A 24855-nucleotide genomic window follows, 5' to 3' on the forward strand; every position below is an offset into this window, starting at 1 on the left:
TGATTCTGAAACAAAAATGAATATCAATTAAATCACAAACAAACAAAACAAAGGGTATCTCAAGGCACTTTTCATACAGTGTAATTTCAACAAACCCAACATTCCTTCATGAGAAAGCACTCTGGCGACAGTGACAAGGAAAATCTCCCTTTAACGGAGTTAACCTGAACCTGTGAGACGAGGTCGCACAGAACTCTGAGGAGGACGTTAAGTTAGTGAAATGCATTAATGATACATAGATATGCATAGATTGAGAGGGGAGGGGGGAGAGAGGAGCTCAGTGCATCATGGGAAGACCCACCTCAGTCTCGGCCTATAGCAGCATAACCAGGGGTCTGAGGCAATCCTGGCCGGTCCTAACGATAAGCTTTATCAAAAAGGAAAGCCCCCCCGGACTGAATTGGAGTTACAGTAATCCAGCCTAGAGATGTAGACATGCTTTTCTGCATCATTTTGGGACAAAATGTCCTTTTCGCAATATTTCACAAGTGAAAAAAGGTAGTACTTTAAATTTGTTCTATGTGGATGTTCTATCTTGATCGAAGATGACTCCTTATGATTCCTTGTGTTGGCAATGGCAGCCAGGGTAATGTCAGCCACAGTGGCTATATCATTAGATAATGCATTTCTAAGGTGTTTAGAGCCAAGCACAATAACTTTGGTTTTGTCTGACTCAAGTAGGAGAAAATTGTGGGTAATCCAGATCTTTATGTTCTTAAGGCATGCTTGGAGTTTATTTAACTGACTGGACTCATCTGGCTTCCGACTCATCTGGCATCCGCATAGCAATGAAAGTTTATGGAGTGTTTCCGAATAATATCACCTAAAAGGAAGTAGATGTAAAGTGAATAGTATTGCCCCAAGCAACCTTGAGGAATGCCATCTCTATCACATCATTTTGTGACACAGAATGTGGTTTGCTTGTTTATAGGTGGTGGTAATGTGACCTATCCTACAGTCAAGGATGGAATATTGCAATCTGTTTTAGAGAAACAATATGATTACCCTCAAGGAGGACAAGATGATTGCCACATAAATGGGCCCATTGCCTATTTGTCACATCATAAACAATGCAATACGTAGGCCAATGTACAGCCCTGCTGAAAGCAAGTTCCATACATGGGTCCCTTGTCAAGTCTCTGCAACTAGAATGTAGAACCATGAAAACCTCTACCTCACATTTATCAATGGCTCAATTTAAAAAGCACAGGTTGTGGAATGAATTACATTTTCAATTTGAAGGCTTCTTTCAAACCCCCCAGAACATTGTATATTTTGCTTACCATGAAGAATTAATTATTTCACGAGTATGAGCACTAAACTTAAGGCATTTTGAGAGGAATTTATCCCTCAGTCTGTCCAAATGCCATGCTACCAGAATACCATTCTTATTGTGATTGTAATTATTTCACTGAGGAAGATTCTGTACTTTACTTAAAAAGCCATATTTCTTAGTTTTCCAATCAGGACCACCAGCCAGCTTCTCCACAGGGTAAAGAAGCAGTCCAGGCAGAGAATGCCTTTCACTCTAGAATAAATTGGCTTAAGTTCTGAAAAGTTTTCTAATAGTTAAACTTTTCTTTCCCCCAGCTATTGGGTTTCTTGGCTCTGTTTTGCCATCCTAGAGGTGGCAGTAAATGTTTTACATTTTGCTGTAACTAATCTGGTAACTTGTCAGGCAGAAGCCATCACAGAAAAAAAGACCACTGCTACTACTAATTTTAACAAACCTTTGGTTTCATTATGACATGGGGAATATACCGGGTAAAAATAAGGAAAGCACTATAATCAGAAGTGACACTTTACAGTATCTGTATGCTGCAGAGTGGAAACTTTTCACCTTGACTAAAATCACGGCATCACACATGATGAGTAAATAAAATCATGTCACCCTTTGACTGTTACAGAATAGTGTCAACTAAAAATAGCACTAAGGGAATCAGTTCTCTCTAGTCTTGGTGTTGTCAGTAACATTAGCTGCCACTCCACTCTCAGCAGAGCTCCGTGGTGTTTCTCGCTGGCAGAAGGCCCAAGACGTATTAACTATTGAGCTCCAAAGACCTTTTCGCTGGCACAGTTCTTGTCTCTTGCTCCTGTTACCCCTCGACTTTTTAGGAGAGGCAATTTAGGAGTGCTTGAATTCTGATATAGCCTGGTAGTTTTAGATAAATTGAACCAATAGAACAGCCCTCATGTTTTTTTTATTGCTTTGCTGGTTCTGCTGTCTAAATGTAGGCAATGTTGTCATTCCTGCTCAGAGCACCACAGTTACACACACACATTTGTTCATTTGTTGAAGTGAATTCATCAAAATTATTCCATTATGTGAACTAATATATGAATCTGTTGTAATTGAGAATCTCTGAAGTATGTGCTGAAATGCCTTATGGTTTGAAATCTGCGCTGCATACCTGTTATATATATAACAGTTATGTTATATATATATATATATATATATATATATATATATATATATATATATATATATATATATATTATACAGTGCACCTGTTTGCATCAAGTCTGTTTACTTGGTGTTGCAATTGAGCACACTGTGTGTGAGACGGCATTGAATGAGAGCAACACAGTAGATTCTACTGGTGCTCCATCAAGAGATTGCTGTTTTTCAGTGGTAACATTTGTTTTATTCTGTCTTTAGACTTCTGTGCATTTCCCATTTCATTCTGCCCTCTATCAATGAGGTTGGCGTTGTTTTCACTGAAAGAGGCAGATCCAGGAATTTGAAAAACTGATTTGTGATGAGGCACTTTTAGGTGCAATTTGGTCCAGATGTGGATTTCAAGGACTAAAGTCTATGCTTGAACAGGGGGAACATTGATAGAACTGCTTTACAGTAACAAGTCTATGTTCAGCATGTGAAGTTATGCCCTCTACAACTCTTTAACTGTTCAACTGTACAGCCAGTGCATCTTGTGCATTGTCATGTTGGACATTAGCATATTAAAAGCTTATTTAACCAGTGAGTTTATTTGACATTCCTCAGAATGCCACTGTGACCCAATTGTCTGCCTGTGATGGAGTCTTTTGAATGCAGGGAAGAAGCAATATTTTCTGCTTGACGATGAACTTAGGAGATGCTGTATATTCAAGTCCGGCTTACGTAAGTGGAAACTTTAAGAAAAGCTCTGCTTTGCTCCACTTCCTAATTTTAGCACCATCCGGCCCTGTGCTCTCCTCGTACCAACACAAACTCGACCAAACACCACCTTAAGTGCAGCCTAAGGCTAGAATGTCACCCAGAGACTAGATGCATGGATTGGTCTGCGCTTTCACTTCTCTGTGCATGGCAGGGTGCATATTCGGATCATGCCACTTTCACGCCTGTAATGGCAAAGCATTAATCACTCTCTGTATCCAGAGTCACCAGAACCTGCAGCTTCTTTTCCGGTGTATTTTTAATTTGACCATAAATCAAGGTGTGCCTTTGACAAATGACTGTAATTAAAGGAAAGGCCATTGCTCATACGGGTATGCAAGTACGTATGTGTGTATAATGTGAATGGGCGGGCGGGTGGTTATACATACGTGTCCTCATTGCACAAATATGTATTGTAGTTTATATTTGGGTTTAGTGATGACTGAGCCAAGAAAAAGACAATTCCAGGTGGGTCCCTAGTGGACATGTCTGGCCCACAGCTACATTAACTCATATGTGGGTCAGCCTATGACTGGAGGCTCATGGTAGATAGTAAGGGGGAGGGAATGGCAAAGGCAGCAGAGAGGAGAGGGAGAATGGTATGTAAAGCTGAAAGTCTTAGCAAATCATTTTGTGGCCGATATCTAATCATTAGCGCCTAAATGCCACAATACCATGGTCACTATCACTTTATCTTTCTGTATGAATCTTATTTAGAGACATCTTTGAGCCATATTGTCATTTATTTTATGTCAATGACATAAAACCCTGGAGTTTTATTTCCAGGGTTGAGTGATCAATGACGTGATCGTAAAATTCTTTCAACACCCTAAATGAGGAATGCATTATGTCTTTCTTAATTTATCATATGAAGACGGACTCATCAATCAGTGCAGTCAATAAGTTAGACAACTAATACTCACAAAATTTCACACATAGGTTGGAGGTTCCTTTTCTTAATGCTATTTACATTCTAGCTGGGCGGCACAGACTACATACAGTAGAATTCCTGTCCTTGTTGCAGGCTTAGGATAGAAGAGAATACAGTGTTTATGTCATTAGAAGGTTCAGCATTAATTTGAGCACCTCAACACCGCCTATCTCACAAGCTATATCAAAAGTGAGCTGCTTGCTCCTTGCCATAAAGATACTGAAGGATTTCGCTGGAGCGTGAACCGAATAAAAGTGCACTGCCAGCAACATTTCTCTCTAAAAATCCGACTTGTACTTGGCACTACTCAAAAGATGCTATGGGTGAATACATTCCATGAGTTAATTTCACATTTAAATAAGGGATATGCTGATATCTGATTAGTTGTATTTATGCTTTAGTGATACTAACATATGTTTGCAATAGCAGCAGAGCATAGCAGTGCTGTCTTGTTTTCAGCTTGTAAAGCGTTCAGTGGGATGTCTCACCGTTGTTACAGAGCACCTGCTCCTAGCTGTGAACTGACATCTCAGTCCACTGGCACTCAAACTGGCATTAGTGGCCCTGAGTGGCTGCCTGTAGAGGCTGCAATCACAGGACAAGCAGGGCACAGGGACACTGGTGCCAAGGCCCCATCTGCAATCATGGTGCAATTGGCAATACTTCATCGTTCTCTCTCTACATATCTCATTTCTTTCTTTTTTTAAACCATATATTAATGTCTCAGCTCTGCCCAACCTACTTAATGTAAGTCTGGCCATTCCAGATGCAAATCCCAGCACTCTTGCAATGAAAAATAAAACAACCCCATTTAGTTAAATGCAGAGGCTGTTGACTAAGATGGCGTTCATGAATTAATAACATGTTTTTAATTGCAGCTTTGAAGGAATGCAGACAGCAGATTTTGACAAGCAGATATTAACTGTCAAGATTAATATATCGTTTTTTCTGACCAAGCACTGGCTTATTATTGTTACGAGATGGCTGAAATCATCAGAGACAGTCAGTCAGATCAGTTTGCAGCAGCTAGGAACAAGCTCTGAAACATTCAGTGCATTTGTTGCTTCAAATATGAATGTATTAAAAAAGTCAGTAGAAGTTACAATTTGTCATGTTTTGCTTTGGCTGTCATTGATGATGTCATTGAATGATTGAGTGTTTATTTTATTTTACTTCTCCCAGAGTATACCAAAGTATATACATATGATACATAAATGATGTAGTGGTGGGTAGAGGCCAGTGCTTAACTTGTTTTTTTCCTAAATTCCATTTAAGATTTTCCCAGATTTTGTGTTTAGTTCAAATGTGACCAAACCAAGTATATCTCGTCCAACAAATTCATAAAGTTCAGAGTTTGAACAGAGCTATGTGTGTGTGTGTTGCGAGACAACACCTCTGTTTCGTTCTTAACACTCCTTCCTTGTCTTAATTCTTTTTTAGTTTAATCCTCTGTCAAACAACAGTCTGCATGGCATGCCTTTGTCGGCGGTGTATTATCCCCGCTGCTGAACATTTTCTCAATCAGGTTTGGCTGGCGGTTTGATGCAGGTTTAAAATCACATAGTGATCCCCTCACATGTGCATTGTACCGATACTGTAGTCTGTAAGTACTGAATACGTCAGCAGGTGCGCGGGGCAGCCATCAAATGTGGCCCATTGTTTCTTTTATTGTCTCAAACAAATGTACCTGCATCATAGCTCTCTCTTAATGGTTTATTGGCTATTTCACAGTAAATTTGTAATGATGCTTATAGGTTGTCAAAATCTAGTTCTTCTACTTTAAATGAAAGCTTGACATCCAGGTCACAAACATTCTATGATTGTATGATCCACTTTCTGTAGCATAGAAGAATTCAGCCCGGGGCTATTGAAATTAGAGCCATTATTGTGAATTTGATTCCTTGTAGTTTGAGTCGCCTCTGCTGTAGCGGCTTATTGAGATTCTGCATCTCCCTCGACGAACGCTATATGCTGTGTCAGAGGCCATTCTCGAGCTTCTCTCATATTGGTTGCAGATGTGTTTTCTCATTGTTTGATGGTGCCTCTTCATCCCTGTGTTTGATACTGCATATGTGCACTGACGGGTAGTTAAGAGTGATAACATGAGAAAAACACTTTATAGAACACTGAGTTGATAGCAAAGGGCTTTTTCTTAATATATCAACACATTAACTTTTACAGTATGTCCAAAAACACTGACTGTGTGCAGACGTCCAAAATGTTTTTTGAAAGCTTGAACCTTTAAACTTTAAAAAACTTTGACGGTGCACTTTTAAGTGTTCCTACCGCCAGAGGACCTTCACACAGACTTTCAAGTGTACTGTGCACAGGCCGAGGAGATAATGGTGAGTACTGTCATAGAAGTGACAGAATTACTTTGTGTCAAAAGTTTTCCCACTTACCCATATGCTTCTTTTTTGGCACTTGTGTTTTGGCCAAAGGCCCAGTATGGCTCCCTATGAGTAGCCAAGAAAAGTGCTGAGTAACTTGGCCAGAATCTCTCAACCTGGGTGTTATTGGCTTCCTGAAAGCTTATTGATCCGCACAATCGCCTGAATGCGTCGCTCAATGCTTGTGTCAGCCTTTGTGTGCATTTAGGTGTGTTTATCCAGCATACTGTACACGTGAGTGCAAAGATGTGTGCGAGTGCGTCTGTTTGTGCTTATCGAGCTGTGTATTTCTGTTTCCTTTGAGCGGAGTGGTTTGATTGACAGGTTGCTAGTGCTGCTGGAAGTAAGTTTTCTACCTGTTATACTTAAAAGGTGAAGTGGGTTGGCAAATATGACACCTTCTGCTTTGACAAGAAATACCTTTAAAAGCGTTGTGAAACACACACTTTTGCGCACATGCTGCACATGCACTGCTCAGGGAAGCACCAAATGAAGTCAATCTATACTGTTCATTGCCATACATCTGATGATTTTCTCACACATGCAAAGTGCATAAGCATAAACGACACTCGGATGGCGGGAACAAGTGTGTCACTGACGATCTTCTATGGCTCGGAGGTCCTGTCGCAGTAGCTAGCCATTCAGTTGGCATCACCCTGTATGATGGATAAGGATATAAAATTATTAAATACATTATTTATAGCTTTAAACATCTAGAAATGAGAATGGTCTCATACCTGTTTTCCCTTTTGTGGAGTAACATTTCCGCATAATCGACTTTCTAAGCAGTCATTCTGAATTGATTGATGTCATTAAATGCATGTTTTGATGATGGCAAAGGATAGATTAGTAATAAAATATTGATGCATTGCATGTGTTAATACAGTTTAACAGAATAATTGAGGAATCATCGGTCTTCCCTCTTTCTTAAAACATCCTTTCTACAAATGCCGTATGTAACCAGATGTGGCATACTCTGATTATTACACGGATGCCAAATTTTTAGGGGTTTGTTTCAAACAACTTTGTCAGAATTATATTGAAGAAAGTCAAAAACAGATGTGTCTTTTAGACAGTCTGTTGGATACAACATCTGCCACGCCTGAGAGAAGGACATCTCAAGGCAATGGTGCAGGAAAAAAACACATCTCCAGCTCTGCAGTGGACTCTGTCAAACATCTCAACTGATTGACACATCTCTGCAAAGTCACTTCCAAGTCGCCAACAACACCTCACGTCTGACCAGCCACAGCTGGAACAGAGCCATACAAGCCATCAGAGGGTCAGCTTGCTTGACCCCTGCTTCTGGTCCACTTCATCTCATTAACTGTCAGAGGAGCCCCAGATGTGTACATTTAAGGACTGATGTCAAGATCATTCAATATTTCTACATTTTTGGTTAGGCAAGATTTAAATAGCTACAATTTGTTCTATTTCACTTTTTTTTTTAAACAAAAATCCCAATTATCCTATCTGGCATTGCTATTGTCAAAATCAATCATTCTAAATTGGTTCCATTCCATTCACGCCGTTCAATTGTTGGTTTTTAACAGTGATGTGAAGAATATATGCCGTCCTCCATGCCGAGAGAAGAGAGAGAGATTGAGAGAAGCAGACAGGCATGTTCACCATACTGAGATCAGAGAGCAGTGTAAACTTCATTCAACTACTTGTGCGTTGAGTGTGTCTGTTTTGTTCCGTTTTCACACACTCTAACACAGAGAAACACGCTGCGAAATATCCAGTTATCAAACTATTACTTTGGGAAAAGTTTTCCAAGTTTTGATGGTAGTCGATGAACTGCATGAAGGCGCTTGCTGAACATATGGAGGCTTCCGTCTGCCATCGAGCTGCAATTCACCAGGCAATCATCACTCAATGTGACAAGCGTCAAACAAATTGTACAGTCTGTCTAAGATTCCCCACTTGCTCAGACATGTGATGAACTTCTAAGATGGCTGTTGTGCCTCATTTTAAAGGAACCTTAACCCTGTTGCACTGTGGAAGTGGCTGCCATAGACTCTCTGCTAATGACTTACTTAGATAGATGGATAGATAGATAGATGGATACTTTATTAATCCTTAACTGGGAAATTGTTGAGTTGTTCTTAATTAGTATCTGATCACTTATTTTTCCTTTTTCATTTATTAATCATGAAACATATTTGGTTTGCTGACAAGGTTGTGTAATGTACCTATGCTATAGCCTTACTATCATTAACCATCAACTATCACTGTTCTGATCCTGTTGGATTCAAAGCCTCCCGCTATTCCACACAAACAAACACATGGGAAGCAGTTTGTTATGGTGCTAAAATAACACTTCAGATCTCTTGCAGTGGTTAACCCTGTCAAGCAAGACCCGGTGCAGCTCAACTGCAATGATACTTCTACTCACAAACACAGGTTGACGAGAACAATAACTTGTATATCATTTTGAAGCAGCTGTAAACCTGTAAAGCTTTGGGCTCAAAACAATTCCAGCTTGTGCGGAGATGCGAGCGGAATGTTTACTGATGCTGTCAGTGTTTTGGTCTGTGTATTTATGTTGTAGCGTGTGTGTGCGCAGCATTTGGTGTGAAGAGCTCAAGTGGCTTTGTCTCTTCACAGACTGAGTGGCTGGGCCGCTGATGAAACAAGTCAATTATTTTAGGAAATGTAGGTCATCATTTTTGCACACTCTTGTGCTTATGAGCATTCTACAGCGATTTTATGGCGACTGAAATATGCTGACACATTGGCTCACTTCAACCTGACACTACACCTGATCTGAAGCATATGGATGATGCCCGGATTTGCGGTCAAAAATGGAGCACTGCAACAAGTATAATTTCCTGTTCCAGCCATCTCAGGTCAAAAGACAAATCTGCTCCTATGAGATTTGTCGTGGGTTTGAATTTGTAAGTGCTAGTGACGGATAGACCACTGTGCATCCTGATGAAGGCGAGGGATTATGAGCAAAAGTGCTGCAGCTCATCAGGGGAAATGCGCATTACAATTATGGCAGAGAACCTTGTTAAAATCCAATAAGCTCAATCTTCTGTCTTGTTTGCTTTGGTTTGTCAAAGTTGAACATTTCCTTTACTAAATACAGTAATACTGGATGGATAGCTAGAGAGAGAGGGGAGATTGATGCGATACTGATCTACAGAGTAGGTAGCACAGCATACTGGCAATGTTTCCTCATAACAAGTAATGAGATGTGTTTGAGTCCCTTTGCCTCATTTGTAAAACAATGCTTTGAATCCCAACTAAATCATTGTGTAAGATGGGAATGGAGAAATGGCGAATGTGAAGAAAAAAAATCAGATTTATAAAGCGTACGCTCGCATACCTGGACGCAATTTCTCCATCTTAAATCACAACTGTTGTGAAAACTTTTGCACAAAAAACATTTAGAAACAAACTTTGGGATGGTGCCCAAAGAGCAATAGAACATCTTTTAGGGGCATCTTTTATGTACTGGTGGGGGGTGGAAGTAGGAACATTTTTTGTGATTTTGTGGGCTGTAGCAGCGGGATAACGAATAAAAAGTGATCAAAATTATAAATGACTTGAGTGGGGAGATTGTTGAGAGCACGAAGTTGCTGAAAACCTGCTGTGTTATGAGAGACAACACAAACTCCCCAGGATCTAAAGAGATCTGAGAAGGTTTGATTATTGTGCAGGAGGGCCTCATGTATTCATGTAATGTCGATGCCTCACGGCTGTTGACTGAAACGGCGTCTCCAAAAATACAATAGCACAGCATTGGAGCAGGCCCTGGCTCTGACACCCAAGTGTCTTTGGAGCACTGCTACTCTGTGTTGCAGCTGCAGTTCCACCTGTGCTTCATATTCTAACATCTGCAGGGAGCCGCATCAAAGTCATCAGTTATGCTGCCCACCACGGAGAGCTTTCCTATCCTGTGTGAGTGTGTGTTATATCTCCACAGTTTGCCACAGCAGCATCTATCGCAGCCTTTCATGACATGTTCGTACACAACTGCACTAACAGTTAGATACCTGGTGATCCATTTGATAGTTCACATGGTGTTGGTTGTCCTTCCATTATATCCCATATATATGATCTCTTGTGTCAGCTTTATTTGATTGCAATAGAATTGTGGACACTAGTCATTATTTTGTCCAATGTGTGTAGGTGTGTTGTGGTGGTGGATGTCCCTGCTTCGATAAAAAAGACGGGATGACCTAAGCAGTAGGCTGGCCTTCAGCATTTCACTACACTCACTCTTTCTTTCTTTCACTTGCTCGCTACTCTTTTCTCTTTTTTACTCTCATCCTGTATCTTACAAACACAAACCTCAACCCACCTGCAGACTGAAGGCTATAGCAGCAAGCTTCTAATGTAAATAAGATACCAGGTTTGCGTCATGACTTCAAGTCTGTTTTTAAGCTGTTAGTGACTGATCTATTCTGAGTGCCAGCTTATCATAATCGGCTCCGACACACGTCTAAGCTGGTGATTCACTGCAATCTCTGAACTTGAATTAAATAATTTGAAGAATGCCAGCACTACTTGCTTAAATTATATTGTACATTTAGTGAGTGAGGTTTTTTTTGTGACGATAGAAAGAAAATACAATAACAAATACAGGATTATGCTCAGGGCGTATGCTGACAGTGACATTTTAAAGTACTTTCATTTGCGCAGACAATCAGAGAGCACAGTTTGTGTGTGTTTGTAATTACCCACTCATTTTCTGTAAGCTGAAATAAAAAGAAGTTTGCATCATGACAGAACACACCCCCTGAAAAAGAAAGAAACATCACTGAACAAACACTGAATGCTAATTATTGTGGTCAGAGTAGAGTTGGAAATGAAGATGTTTCATCTCACACTGACAGTACTGTTGAGGATTTAAAAAAAAGCTGCTATTCTTGGGCAGCATTAGTAAACATGAGCTATGAAATGTATGAGTGATTGGGCGCACCTACTTGCGTATAAACACAATAGAGAAGCACAGCAACGGTTTGTCAATGTGTGTGGGATAGATGTACCTGAAATATGTTGCCTTTGCATTTTAACAGCCAATCAGAGAACTGTGTGATCCTGTCTCAGTTTGTATTTATCTGTAGGTTAACTGCCTTCAGTCTGGAATAGAGTGGACGTTGCAATAAATCAAAGGACCGTAGAACACATTTACCTTGACATAGACACACCTCTGTGGATTTTGTAGACGCACAATTGTAAAAGCATGATTTCCCTGTTGCGAGTGACATCAGAATATACCACATGCTTGCTTGCACGGTTCACATTTTCAACACGTTTCTGCATTCCCATGTGATCAACAGTCTGTCTGACATGCACACTTTACTGGCATGAATGGTTGATGGGTTAGGTTGAAGCAGAAGTAAAGACAGAGGTGGTGGTGGAGATTAATCTCCTTTAAAACCCCAGATGAAAGATTCTACCATCAGGGCTCTCAAGTTGCCAAAAATTCATCAAAATGTTATCACCCCAGATGAAAACTCTGCGCCTTGTTACGCCTGAACACTGTGTGCTGTGACAGAAAATTGTGGGATAAAATGCAATTCGCCACGTTAATACATTTTTCAACACAGCCTCCCCTGTAACGCCAGGTGATTATTTGTGTCTCGTATTCTGAGCCTTTCTCATGGCCCGAGTACACCGTTTGGTTAGACACAGCAGCTATCAGCTCAGACAAAGCCGTGCTGCTACCTTGGAGATTACGTCGCTGATTACCATCTTTCCTATCATCGAGACTTGACATTTACTTACAAGACTGAAAAATGCCTTCAAAACATCTTAAGGCAAAGCTTTTCTGTGTGTTGGGTGGGTGGGGTTATAGTTTATGTTGCCGACAGAAAGAATGGAGCAAACGTCTAATATAAATGGATATTTTAGGGAGGTAGTGAATTTGATCAGGATTGTGACATGCATGGTGAAACTCGGATCGTACACACAAACATTTAATCAGAATGAAATAAGCGCACATCAGGATTGCTGTAACGGATTACACCATTGTAAATGGATTTACTGAAGCATTTAAACTGTCAAATGATTCATAATTGGCCCAGGCAATCTCTGCGTGAATTTCCTCCCCTTCCTTCCCTCATACACTGATTAAGCATCATTGCCTCAACGCAGTACAGTGCCCACGCCTTAGTATGAACATCATCAGAATGTGAAATTGTAAAAAAACAAACCAAAAAAGGGCAACAAAGGTTCCTTGGTTTGATTATTTTGTCATTTATTCATGTGGATTTACAGTAAAAACTTATTTAAATCATTTGGTGGATTTTATTATTCTAATAAGCAAGTTCTTGAAAGAACTTTTGAATCGGCATAATAGCTGACGGAAGGCCAAATTCGCCGTGGCCCTTGTGATCAAGCTTCCGGAACTATTTGCCATTCACTGTCTCCCCGGGAGATTCTGGCCTGAAAGAAACTTGAATATGAGGCCTGTGAGAAAATTAGGGTTGCGGCTGCTCATGTCTCTCCTCTTGAGTCATCAGTACGGGATTTTGCCATAATAATCCATGCCGTGTGCAGTTATTTCAACCCTGAGCCAGCACTCATAAGACAGAAAGTGGGTCTTTTGGGGAGGTGGTGGTGAGTGGGCTAAGTCGCGCCGTCATTTTTGCCTAACTTCAAAGCCGCCAGCTCACTTTCTCTCTCCCTGAAAACCCCCCCCCCCCCTCCAAACCTGACAACATTACAATTACATCAAACACTGTCTGGCTGCCTTTGAAATGCCACTGACACTGTTTGGCGCTGCAATTTGCCGGCTCTAAAGAGCGCGTCCATGTTATTGAAATAAATCTGAGGTTTGTAATGGGAATGGAAATGAACAAATCTTTCATGCTTTGGCTTAGGAGTGAGAGTTGAATATGGAGATGGAGGCTTGTTTCCCTCGAGAGAAGGCTGTTGACTTTCTCTCTCTCTGTGTCCATTGTAGCCGCTCCTTTCATTTCTTCCTTTTCCATTTCTCTTGTTTACGTCTTGCGTCTACAGTCTTTTATTCTGCCCCTCTCCTTCAGCTGACGGAAAAAAGATACTATCCAGTGGGAAGATCTTATAATGTTTGTAGTCGGGAGCGAAAAATAAGGAGCCACTAACCAGTTCCTGAGGTTAAGGGCGCTGAATGCGTTCTTTGATGAACGCAACTCTATTGATTGCATAGTCATGCAATACTAGTCATGTGCTTTTCCCATTTCACTTGGTGCTAAGGTAATTGAAGATGGACAGGGAAGACTGAAGCTGTAAATGGACACATATCTGCAGCTTTGGCACAGGAAAGGGTGTGGAGGCTGCTGAAGGATGAAAGATAAACAAACGCACACATGTGGAAACAAATTCCTTTCTCTTTTTGCTGAAAAACATGATTATAACAGTTAGAGCTTGAAGAGCTACAAACTATATTTTAACCATTTGTTTGTTGGTTTGATAGTGGAGGGCCGGACATGATCAAAGGAGGACATATTGTTTCAAATAATGCACCAATCTAGATGGAAATATCAGATTTATTTGTCACTGCAATTTGGTCTGGATCTTTCAAACTGAAGACAGTCCCTGGCCTCTTCTGTGTGGGGTTTCCATGTTCTCCCCCATATCTGTGCACAGGTTCTGTTTCACAATTATTGAGGCATGTTTGGCTTTGGCTGAGACATGCCTATGAATTCCATTTTAATTAAAATAATATATAACCATAACCGCATAAACACACCACTTGTTTTGGCATGGTTCGAATACTCCATCCTGAATCCTGCTGAGGTATTGGTTTCATCTTCAGTGGACTGGTTCCTCAGCAAAGACTTTTGGTTCAAGCGGTAAAGACAGCAGCTTTTCTTATCTTGAGAGAGGCCCTGCAGATTGACAGGCTGTTCTGAGAAACTTGGTATATATGAGCTCAAAACTAATTTCTTCTTCTGTGGAAATATGGCCCTTCATTTCCCAGTGTGAAAAGAACTTTGACATGAAAGAGTTCTACATCTTTTGTGAATAAATTCCTCCAGTTGGTCATGAGCACAGAGGATCACATCCATAATGGATAAAAACGTGTAGGCCATTGTCTCGATGTCCTCGCAGCCCTAGAGGATCGGAAAAACATCTTTTTCATTTCAGTTTTTGCCATTTTCACCATGAACTCTATCATTCTTCAACTAACTTCTTTGGTCATGTACATTTTCTTTCTGTCTTGCAACTCTTATTTCGAAAAGAATTAAAAATAAACCCAGCATATGTCTGAAACAAACCCTTGGAGACATTGCAAATGTGCCTGTATGTGCAGAAGGAGTCTGACAGATGCACCATTGGATTTATCTTGCACCAGCTTTACTAATCGGCATCACATGTACACATCATCCACCCATGCAAACATGCACACTTCCTGAGATACTACCCCCCTGGATCCAAAAGCAGCATCACAGGAAGGGGAGGTGAAGAAGTGAAGGAGAAGGATGGTATATCAGGGCTGAGGGTGGGGGGGCAACACGAGTTGGGCAGAGAAAGATTGTGCAGAGGGGGAGTTTGTGGGAGAGATAAAGAGGGGATAGACATGATCAGAACGGATAAAGGCTGGAAGTCTTTGGCGCTATCTCCCTCAGTCAGACCAAACTGGTTCTTACATCTGTGTGCATGCTCACTGAACTCAAAAGTGACCCTTTCTCTGTACCATAATACTTTCTTCTCGTAGTTGCTCCTCACAGCAGCCCTGCAAAAGGCAAAGGGAAGTCACATTAGTGAACCTCCAATGCTCTGCAACCTATGCGGTTTGTCATATACAGCATACAGAGATAGGATGTGTACACAGGGATCAATGACTTCTGTATCTTACCTCACAGAGGCCCTCAGAACATTATTCTCTTTTTGTGGGGCATCTGTTTACATCTTGTCTTTATAGCTGATGTGTTCCTCTATGGCATATTTTAGAAATGTGGCAGAAAATGTTTTTTTTTTTTCACAGCAATATGTCATAACATCTTCTCGCTCTGTTTCTTACAGTTGAGTTTGACGATTGTGCGGGTGACGCGGATGTGACGTTTGAGGTGTCCGACCCCAGATTCTACGTCGATGAGTATCTGAATCTGGTTCCTCAGCAGGACATCCTGTACACCGCGCCGATCCTGTTCATCCACGGGCTCAGTGCATATGCAGATGACATGGCACAGCTTGACATCAGTGGACTGCCGGCTCAGTCTCCTCACGCTCTCAGGGTGAGCAGTTATTGCTTTTTTGTACGTGTTTGAGTGAGTGTTTGTGAATCAAGTCAATGTTTTGCAGGTTATTAGAACGTTAACCCAACTGGCTATTAATGTGTTCAAGTCCTTAACAAATCATAATGGTTTTTATTAATTTGTTAACCTTATATTTTATATCTATATATATATATAAAATACTTTATAGTTGTGTAATTGTATAATTTTTAAGTCAAAAAGCTCAAGTCCGAATGAAGCAAAGTCGACTTGTATGCCTTTTTTAATTGTGTCAAAATCTGTCTTAAGTCAGCGGGAGGACTTGAATAGAAATAGATCCGGAACATATAGATAAATGCATTTTTAAGTCTAACTCAGAAAAATAAGAAACTGTGGCAAACAAACAGAAATGTTAGTGGATAAGGCAAGATGAGGGTCTATGAGACGGTTTATTTATACCTTCCATTGAAGATACAAAAGAAGGTGGTATGCTTGACCTCTAATCAAAGGAAATTAAACAAAAACACCCGGTCGCGTCTCAGTTTTGACACCTTTGTGAATTATTTTGCATAAATAATCATGTTGGCCACATTCACATGCATCTGCTGATGATTCCTACTTGCTTAGAAATGCAAAGCACATTCACAGGATCGTAATTATCATGAATTGCCATAATTGTTTCACATCAGATGTGCCATATTAGGCAATGGGGAACACCCACAGCCACCATTTTTTTCAACAAAACAAGCATTTGAAAAATGTGGGGAAAGTACTTGAGCAAAGCAGAAATAAATGTAGCCTAACACACACGGCGGCAGTCAAACAAAAAGGAAAACTAGAGTACTGCTCTGAAGCAGAAATGGTGTCTGTCACAGTCAGACTTAAAGATGACATATGGAAGGAGATGAGAGAAGGCGAATGATTTTACATCCTCCTTGAGAACTGCACAAGAAGCGAAAAGAGATGGGTTAGATTTAAAAGTGTTCACTAAAAGGGAACATGAAAGCCGCAGGCAGAGACCAGGGAACAGCTGCTGGTGTGATCTGCCAAACCGACAAGCATATCTTTGCCATCACGACAGTGTCAGTCTCTAGCACTGCTGCAGATGGCGACAGCAACCTGATGGCCATAGCTGAAACTGATCCTAAACCAATGGAATTATTAATGTTTGATGGTGAGGGATGTTTGAGTCAGATTACTGACACTTAAAAATATTTACTCCTCAAAAGAGGCACTTGTCCCACTTTCATTTGGGCAGTATTTAGCCCTGAAGTGAAATCTTGACACCAGAAAAAAATTGGACAGTGAATTTCACACATGCTCAGACAGCAGGGGGCTTTCACTCCAAGGATTCAGAACCACATTCGGAGCCAGAACTTTCTGGAGCAGGGATGACGTGTAAGGCTCATGGAAAGAAGTGCAAATGTTGTGTACACTGCTACAATTGTGTCATAGAAGCACAAACACAACACTTCATGTATAGTGTCTCTTAGATTGCATTATACTTGCTCAGTGCTCCAACTGTTCCTGCCAGGTCGTCTATTGTGATTAATGTTTTCGTTCGTCTTGTTTCATTGATTTTTCTTTCTCATCTCTGTCTCTCATGAGTAATTCAGAATTCTGGTAGATGTAACATTTTTAGAGTCAGAGTTTTACTCCATTTTGTACAAAAACAAGCTAAACGCAAGGATTTCCCCCCAAAAAATCAATGGTTTATCTGGAGAGCTCCACACAGCTAAAACTAAAACAATAAAGTTCCTGAGGTGCAAAGAGTCTGAGAGTTCCTGAAAAGGTTACTGGTTTTATGAAAGACTTCCATCTGTGCTCTGACTCAGCTGCTAGACATTCCATGCATCGATGTAAGAATATTGAGTTAACAAAAACGTTTTTCAAATTTACGTTTAATACATACATCTGACCGCTTGAACAAACTTGAACAAACTTCATCATTGCGCTTTCATATACATCATGTAGCTCAATTCCCTGTCTGTTCCGTGCCAATACCCTAAGTGGATTAGAAGTTGTTTCTGGGGATTGCCGGTTCCATCCCCTCTCAGATCATCTGTCTTCTCCATTGCAGCACTCAGTTTCCCGCTGGTATCATTTCTCCAGCCCAAAGCTTAATGACTGTCCCCATCCCCATTCAATATCATGTGCCTCTCATTAGTTTGTTGCCGCATCACTTATTTGGTTAGCCGGTCCATGGGTGTTACCTTGGCAAGTCACAGAGAATGTAAGTGAATTAGTTTTTTTGGCAAGTTGGCATGTGGGAGGTGGAGCGACGTGTGACTGATGTGACCCCGTGGTCCATTCTCTGTGTGCTCACTACCCAAAACGTGGTGTGTTTTGCTGTGTTGTGTTCTCTCGTTGGTGGATTACTTTAACGAATTTTAACCCATCTAACGGTACAATGTGAAAATACTAAATTGGAAGAGAATTGGTGTTCAATGACATGAAACATCTAGAACATTCTGAAAAGATTAAATGCAAAAGATAACCTATACTACATCGCTAACCAATGTTAGTGGTACCATAAACTGACTGTGATCCTCTCAACCAACATTTTTTAGTCCCGTACATTTGGAAATGTGCCCTCATGTGTATAACGAGGTTGACGGGTGCACCATTGGATTTGTCCTGCACCAGCTTTACTAATCGACAACACATAAACGCATCATCCACCCATGCAAAGACGCACACTTCCTGAGATACTTCCAGGATCCAAAAGTATTATCACAGGAAGGGAAATGAAGGTGAGAGGAGAGCAAATACTGCATTCTGTTTTAGTCAACATTCACTCAGCAACCAAATGATTAGAAATGTGATCATAGTTATAAAAGATTATTGTATTGAATATATTAGACACATTTTCCCTGTCTTAAAATCTTTCTCTTCCTCTTGTGAAACATCATCAAGGTGCATCAGGGGATATTTCTGGTTTCTCTGCTGTGTCCCGAATACGTTAATGTCTCTGTCTTACTGCACACGAGCTCATGAATTAGGCAAAAGACAGAATAAGCAACATAGCCTTTATTCCCTTCCCCTTCTTTCCTGCTGTCCGGCTGGGATGAAGATCTCTGAAACATATGAGGGAGATGATCCCTCCTGTGTTTCGCTTGTGCATATTACTTAATTTGCGCGGCGGGGCTCTGGAGCGTGATCTGCCGGTCTGCAGAAGTGGGTGTGCCTGTTGCTTTGTTCGTTTCGGAAATTTAAAAATTTTGTCAGATGCAGCCCCAGCTGGAAAAGGGGTTTCAGACGCTATTGGTTAAAGGATACTAAAGCCCCAGGTCGCCAAGTTCTAAGTTGTAGTTGTCAATTGGCGTTGACGATGCTTTAATGGTTTTTCAATTACTTAATCACAGTGCAACTTTCTTTCCTGTAAGTTTCCTCAACATCACATTTTCTTTCTTTATTCCCCCCTTGTTCTCGCCCTAACTCTCAGTGGAAATGTTCCATGGTGACTTTATTGGCAAAACAAATGATATTATGGCAGAAAGTATTGGCTTGTGATAATTGATAATGACTGTGAGTGAAGGTAGAGGGAATCGTTTTTTAATTCCTTTGTGTGAGCTGCTAGTTTGCTGTAACAGAAGCCCAGAGGGGGAAAAGTGCCTGATGAATTATTCCTATTATGAGCAAAACTCTGAATTCAAAGAGTAATTTATTCCCCCTTTTTTGTGGCCGATCAATACGTGAATTAATGGAAGAATGCATTTCAATTTAACAAATGCATGCACCAAGATATGGACTTTCTATGTGTTTTGCTTGTGTTCGGAAAGCATTTTCTTGCCTTCAGGGGAAGAACAGGCACCATTCAAATGTTTACAACTGATAAAGAGGAAAAATAATCTGAGTCCAATACACTATTTATTTAGCTTTTGTTGTGTTCCATCCATTTTCTCACACTGAATTGAAATGTAACATTGCATCCTGAGCAGAATCCTCGTACTGTAGTGGCAAATGGATTTCTCCTAACAAAGCTCTCAGTGTTCAGTAAGGCTGTTGGGGGATGACTAAGATGTGACATCTGGCTACCACAGCACTACGGCACACATTATGTGACACCACACAAATAATCTCTCTCCTCCTCTCCCCTATTCACTCCAATCTGTACATAGCTTGCTCTGCCGCTGCCATTTACTAATTCTGTTTATTCCCTTTGTTTATTGTTTGGCTCTTTTCCTCACCGTTCTCCATTTTCTTTTACGATGGTGTAAGCTCTACTAAATTACCCATTTTGTGTTGGGTTGAATGTTTGGGATTGAGTACACTGTAAAGGAAGCCAAAAGTCTTAGAGTGCGGATTATATAGATTTCCATGTTCTTAGTCTATTTTGAAACTTAACTGTGAAAAACCACATTGACTTCTGATCTCTCATGCTGCAACTGTGCACTGTGCACTTTGAGAGACACACACACAGGCTATATCGTCTTTTCGTGGCCAGTTTTCACAGTGCCGGGAACACGCACAATGTGAAAAACACTCCAGATATAAGAGTAAATAACAGACCTAATGTGTCCCCCAGTATGCAACATTAATATACAGTAGATTGAAAACAACCCTTTACTCCCACACTCAAACGCTTGGTCTGCATCATAAACATGTGCTCATTACAACAATGTTTTGCTTCACATTAATCACAAAGAAATACCAAAGCTGTAATTTGGCAATGAACCTCCTAACGATACCTTGTATGCTTTAATGATGATCATAACATTTGCACTGCATTTCCTTTGATTCTCCTTCACAAACACATGAACACGCTCAGATACGGCAATATGTATAGACTGTATATCGTCAGTCCATTCCTTATATTATGTATAATTCCCAGTTCCATTTGATATACTATGTTTTGGCGTTTCATTCCACATAGTCCTACTTACGTCGGTGTCATTAAGGGTATATCAGCATTTCATTCCATATATATTCAGAGTTCCATTCCATATTGACATGAAGATGTATGTGCTGTTTTGATAATACACCTATCTACCAACAGCTATATACTGTACATATGCAGTATATGCTTATTGGTTATTTTCATTTCTGAAGCCGGCCAGCCATTCGTTTTGAAACAATGTTTGTTCGTTCCACACCATTATCTGAAGCTACGTTTCCTCTAATGTTGCTCAGCAAAGAAAATAAGCAATTGGGTTTGAGACCAGTTCAAATGTTTCAAATCATGTACCTTTGGATGATTCTTAATGGGCACACAACTAGAATAAGTATGTACACATATTGAAACAATGATGCTAATTAATTTAGCTAATGAAGCATTTTAATTAAACATCAGCCTTGTGTGCCTGTTCCCATTCAGTTTAGTAATTCACAAGGATGTGCTTGACTAGGATTTTTATTTTTTACGTTTGCTTTCTTCTTTATTACCGAGTTTTAAGCCGCTAAGTTGAGTGACATTCAATGGCAGGTTGTGTGTAAATGTATTAGTTTGTTCATAACAGGGGGCCTACTGCTGACACTAGCACTTACAAAGTGCACTGCACATTTATTAGAACTGACTGAGTACCTGCTTATCAACTTGCTTATCTGAAACAGAATGGCTGCGCATCGCTGTCACCATTTACCCAATTCTGGCCTTGATATTCCCCATTTCCTACCTGGTCTCCGGCACGTTGTCAGAAATGAGTAATGACACTCCTCAATATAGCATCGAGAGTGAAAATGGCAGAATGGACAAGGACGTGACTTTGCTGCCACAGTAACTCTGCTCTCAGATGACAGTGACAAGGGCTTTATCTTTCTCTCCCTCACACACACACAAACCCACACACACTCACAACCACATATGTGCATTTCACATGGTCTGTATACTGTCTGAACACATGCTTTCAGGAGTCCGTGTATATGATGTGTTTTATGTGATGCTATCAACGACACTGAAATCCCTTTGTGATCATGAGAGAGAGTGGGACAGACAGAGTCATAAATGAATGCATGGTGGGTGGATTGGGCAATAATTTATGTATTCATACATTACACAGTACACATTAAAGATTCATGGTTACTTTCTTTGAAGGTATGACCAAGGTGTGCGAGATCTAAAAGAAAGAATGGCAAGGTGAGAGTTGAGAGGCTAGAATGAAGGGCTACAGGATATCTTTCCCAGAATACCCCGGGTTGAGCCATCCTTGAATGCAGCAGACGTGTCTGTATCCAGCTGAACACGCGGCTGTCAATAGCGCTCGCCGTCATGATCCACCTGCAGAACATTGATAGGTTTAAAAGCGGCATCGCCCTGGCTCCATATCCACCGTATCTCAGCTCAGTTAAGACGTGGATTTGACAGCATGTTCCATCTTAGCTGCAACCCCTGTCACCACGGCCGGAGTAGGATTAATTTCCAGCCCGGGAGTTTCACTTCACAGAGCAGCTCTCTTTGGTAGGAGTGAAAAATAGACCTATTTAGTGCTTTTGATTAAGTTTTTATTACCCATTTTACCCAAGTATTTATCTCTCTCAAATTGTAAATAGAAGAGGAATATCGTTAACACTAATGAATGATGAGATAAAATAACAAAAAATACATAAAATACAATTAAAAAATCATAAAGAGAATGAAAACAATGAATAAATATTGTACTCTTCTACAATCATGTTAATTCAGTGTGCATGGGTGAAACGTCACAAATTAAGATGTCTAAGAATAAACTAGACTAAAACAGTAAGTGTTACTTAATTAACAACACTCCCATGAGCCTTTGCACTTCACTAGTGTGGAACTGTCAATGAATTGAGCAACACTCGATCGCTACAGTTATCGTTTTAACTAGAGCAGCTGCATGATGGCCTGCTTGCTGGGTGTATGCGAGTGAGATGCAAATGGTTAAAGAGGACCTGGGAGAAGCCACCAGGATTCTTCCTGCCTCTCCCGATTAGCCGCTCCGGCACATGCTGTCACCATTCCCCACACTCCAGTAAAAATACCCCATGTTGTGTGTTTGCTTCTCAGTTCCTCTTCCATTACTAATATCAGACAGCTGAGCCCTATGTACGATGGGATTGATGTGGTCATCCCTTTACTTTTCAGACATGGCCTGGATTTTCACAGGGCAGGGCTTAAAAGTCCATTCGCTCGATTGTGAACCAATCATATATATACACACCCCACCGATTGTGGTCTATAGACACATAAAAGGTTGTTTCAGCTCTGCTTTCTCTTTAATCGCCTCAGGTGCAGTTTTAGATATATGCCTTTGACATTTGAAAGGTCACCCCCCAGTGGATTTGATAACAGTGGCCATTTCTGGGACCACTTGGTGTATCTTTGGTTTGTTCTGGTGGAGCTGTGTTTGTGATTTCCGCCTCATTGTGCCCCGTCTGACCTTTGTGGCCGGCAGGGGCGGCGGGGTGAGGCATTTAGTGGCCGAGTCTGGTCATTGGCAAGTGGCAGCGGCACTGCCCTCTCTGTTTCCGAGTGTTGGCATTGTGCTTTAAACAAATCCCTTGTTTTTTTCACTCCTACCTGTTCTCTCTTCGTCAACCTGACAGGGGTGAGAGTGTTGCCAGAAATGCTGTCAGCCAGGAACCCCATTGAATACAGTAAACACGCAAACAGCCCCCTGCATACACACATAAAACGACGTCCATGTGTATGCCCAGCGCTTTGCTCCATGTGTCAATAAAATGCAGCACAGTAGGCTATAAAAGATGAAGGACAAAAGAGAGGATATTTGCATTGCAAATGAAATGACAAACACACAGGTTGGTATTTTCATTTTCATATTGCTCGCTTGTGGCTGTATTTCCCCGCTGTTATTGTTCCTTTAGTTTGCTGTACAATTCTTGCTCTCTCTGCTTCCGTGGCGAGGACGGACCGAAGCCATGGGCTGTGTGTTGTCCAGATCGAGTCAGGCTTGATTTTGACCAAGATACAAAGTATGCTGAAGGTGGACTGCTGCAGGACCATGGTGAACTGATATGTAGAAACTGAGGCAGGATAACAAAAGTAAACTTGTAGTGCAAAATAGACATTTGCCAAAACAAATCTAAACAAAACAGCACATTATTAGGTTAGGACTATATATATGTAATATACGAACGGGGGCGGCATTGCTCTGGAAGGTAGAGCAGTCGTCTACGGAGTATATGAGCTCCATTGATTATCCTCGGTCAACCAACCTGTATTAGAGAAGTTGCTGCTTGCTGGTAGCTTGCGCTGTAGTGCACTTTTGCTCCGTCTTGCAGTGTGATTATCACCTTTGGAGGAAACATCTTCTCTACTGCATATATGGGGGTTTGCAGGTAGAAATATTACCAGGGAAGATAATGCCTAAACCATGGAACCCAGCCAATGAAAATGTTATTTAATGTTTTGTGCTGAAGAGGAGGAAACCATCCGTCTTTTCCGTTCTTATCCTTTTCAAATAATGGCTGAGTAGTTCTCGATGCATGTAATCTCTTTCCCTCTGACTCCACTTATGATTACTTGGGGAGATTTCTGTGTGAAAAAGTGTTTTTAACAGCCTGAGAAATGTTAGCCCTACACAGGTAAATCTTGAAATATTGTAACAGAGCCAAGAAACCAATACTACAGTTTAAATAAGAACGGGTAAAAGAAAAACAGGTTTCTTCACTCTAAGCATGGATCTTTGAATCTATGCCGTGTGTGTTTCTGTGTGTGCATCTATAATGATGCCACTACATGTTTTGTTCAGATATTTCCATTACTGTGTAAGAGAGAGAGGAGAGTGTGTGTATGTGCGTGCTGTCAGCAAAAGGCTTGTTTCCAGGTTACTTGGATCGTCACCAGCCTGTCTTCACCTGCAGGTTGTCGCTTCTGTGCTAGCAGCCAGAGCCCAGCTTCCTATTCTTAGTCTCGGTGACAAACATCATTTCACATCCAAGTAAAAAGGCTCTTAATGTGGCGCAGTCACAAACGAGAGAAAACCCAGCTGTATTATGTATATTATAATAGCAGGGGGGCGTAAGAAGAAATTCTTTGCCTGGCCATTACCTCGGAATCTCCCATTTCCTCATTTTGCCTGAATAAAAGTTTCAGATGGAATGAAGTCTGCAGTCACTTCAAGTATTTTGAAGTCTGGGTAACTGTGTTAAACATGTAAATGGTGGATATGGTTGCTTATCCCATTTACATTAACCATATCATTTTCTTCTTATGTTCATAGGAGATAGCTCCTTCAGCATGTCATCTTCACAAACACATACTCATTTGATTGAACCAACAGCGGCAAAAATCGTCAT

General features: G+C 40.8%; 1 protein-coding gene across 1 annotated transcript in view; it reads left to right on the forward strand.

Annotated features, from left to right (window-relative positions):
* Positions 1 to 24855, forward strand: part of cdh13 (cadherin 13, H-cadherin (heart)) — a 220585-nt gene that overhangs the window by 43457 nt on the left and 152273 nt on the right. The window contains exon 7 of the mRNA XM_076142035.1: positions 15446 to 15657. Within this exon, the coding sequence (XP_075998150.1) occupies positions 15446 to 15657 (212 nt within the window). The remainder of the gene's footprint in view (positions 1 to 15445; positions 15658 to 24855) is intronic.

Source organism: Genypterus blacodes, unplaced genomic scaffold (genome assembly GCF_046128005.1).
Source record: "Genypterus blacodes isolate CSIRO-AG114 ecotype Tasmania unplaced genomic scaffold, CSIRO-AGI_Gbla_v1 ptg000021l_1, whole genome shotgun sequence".
In the NCBI taxonomy this organism is placed as follows: domain Eukaryota; kingdom Metazoa; phylum Chordata; class Actinopteri; order Ophidiiformes; family Ophidiidae; genus Genypterus; species Genypterus blacodes.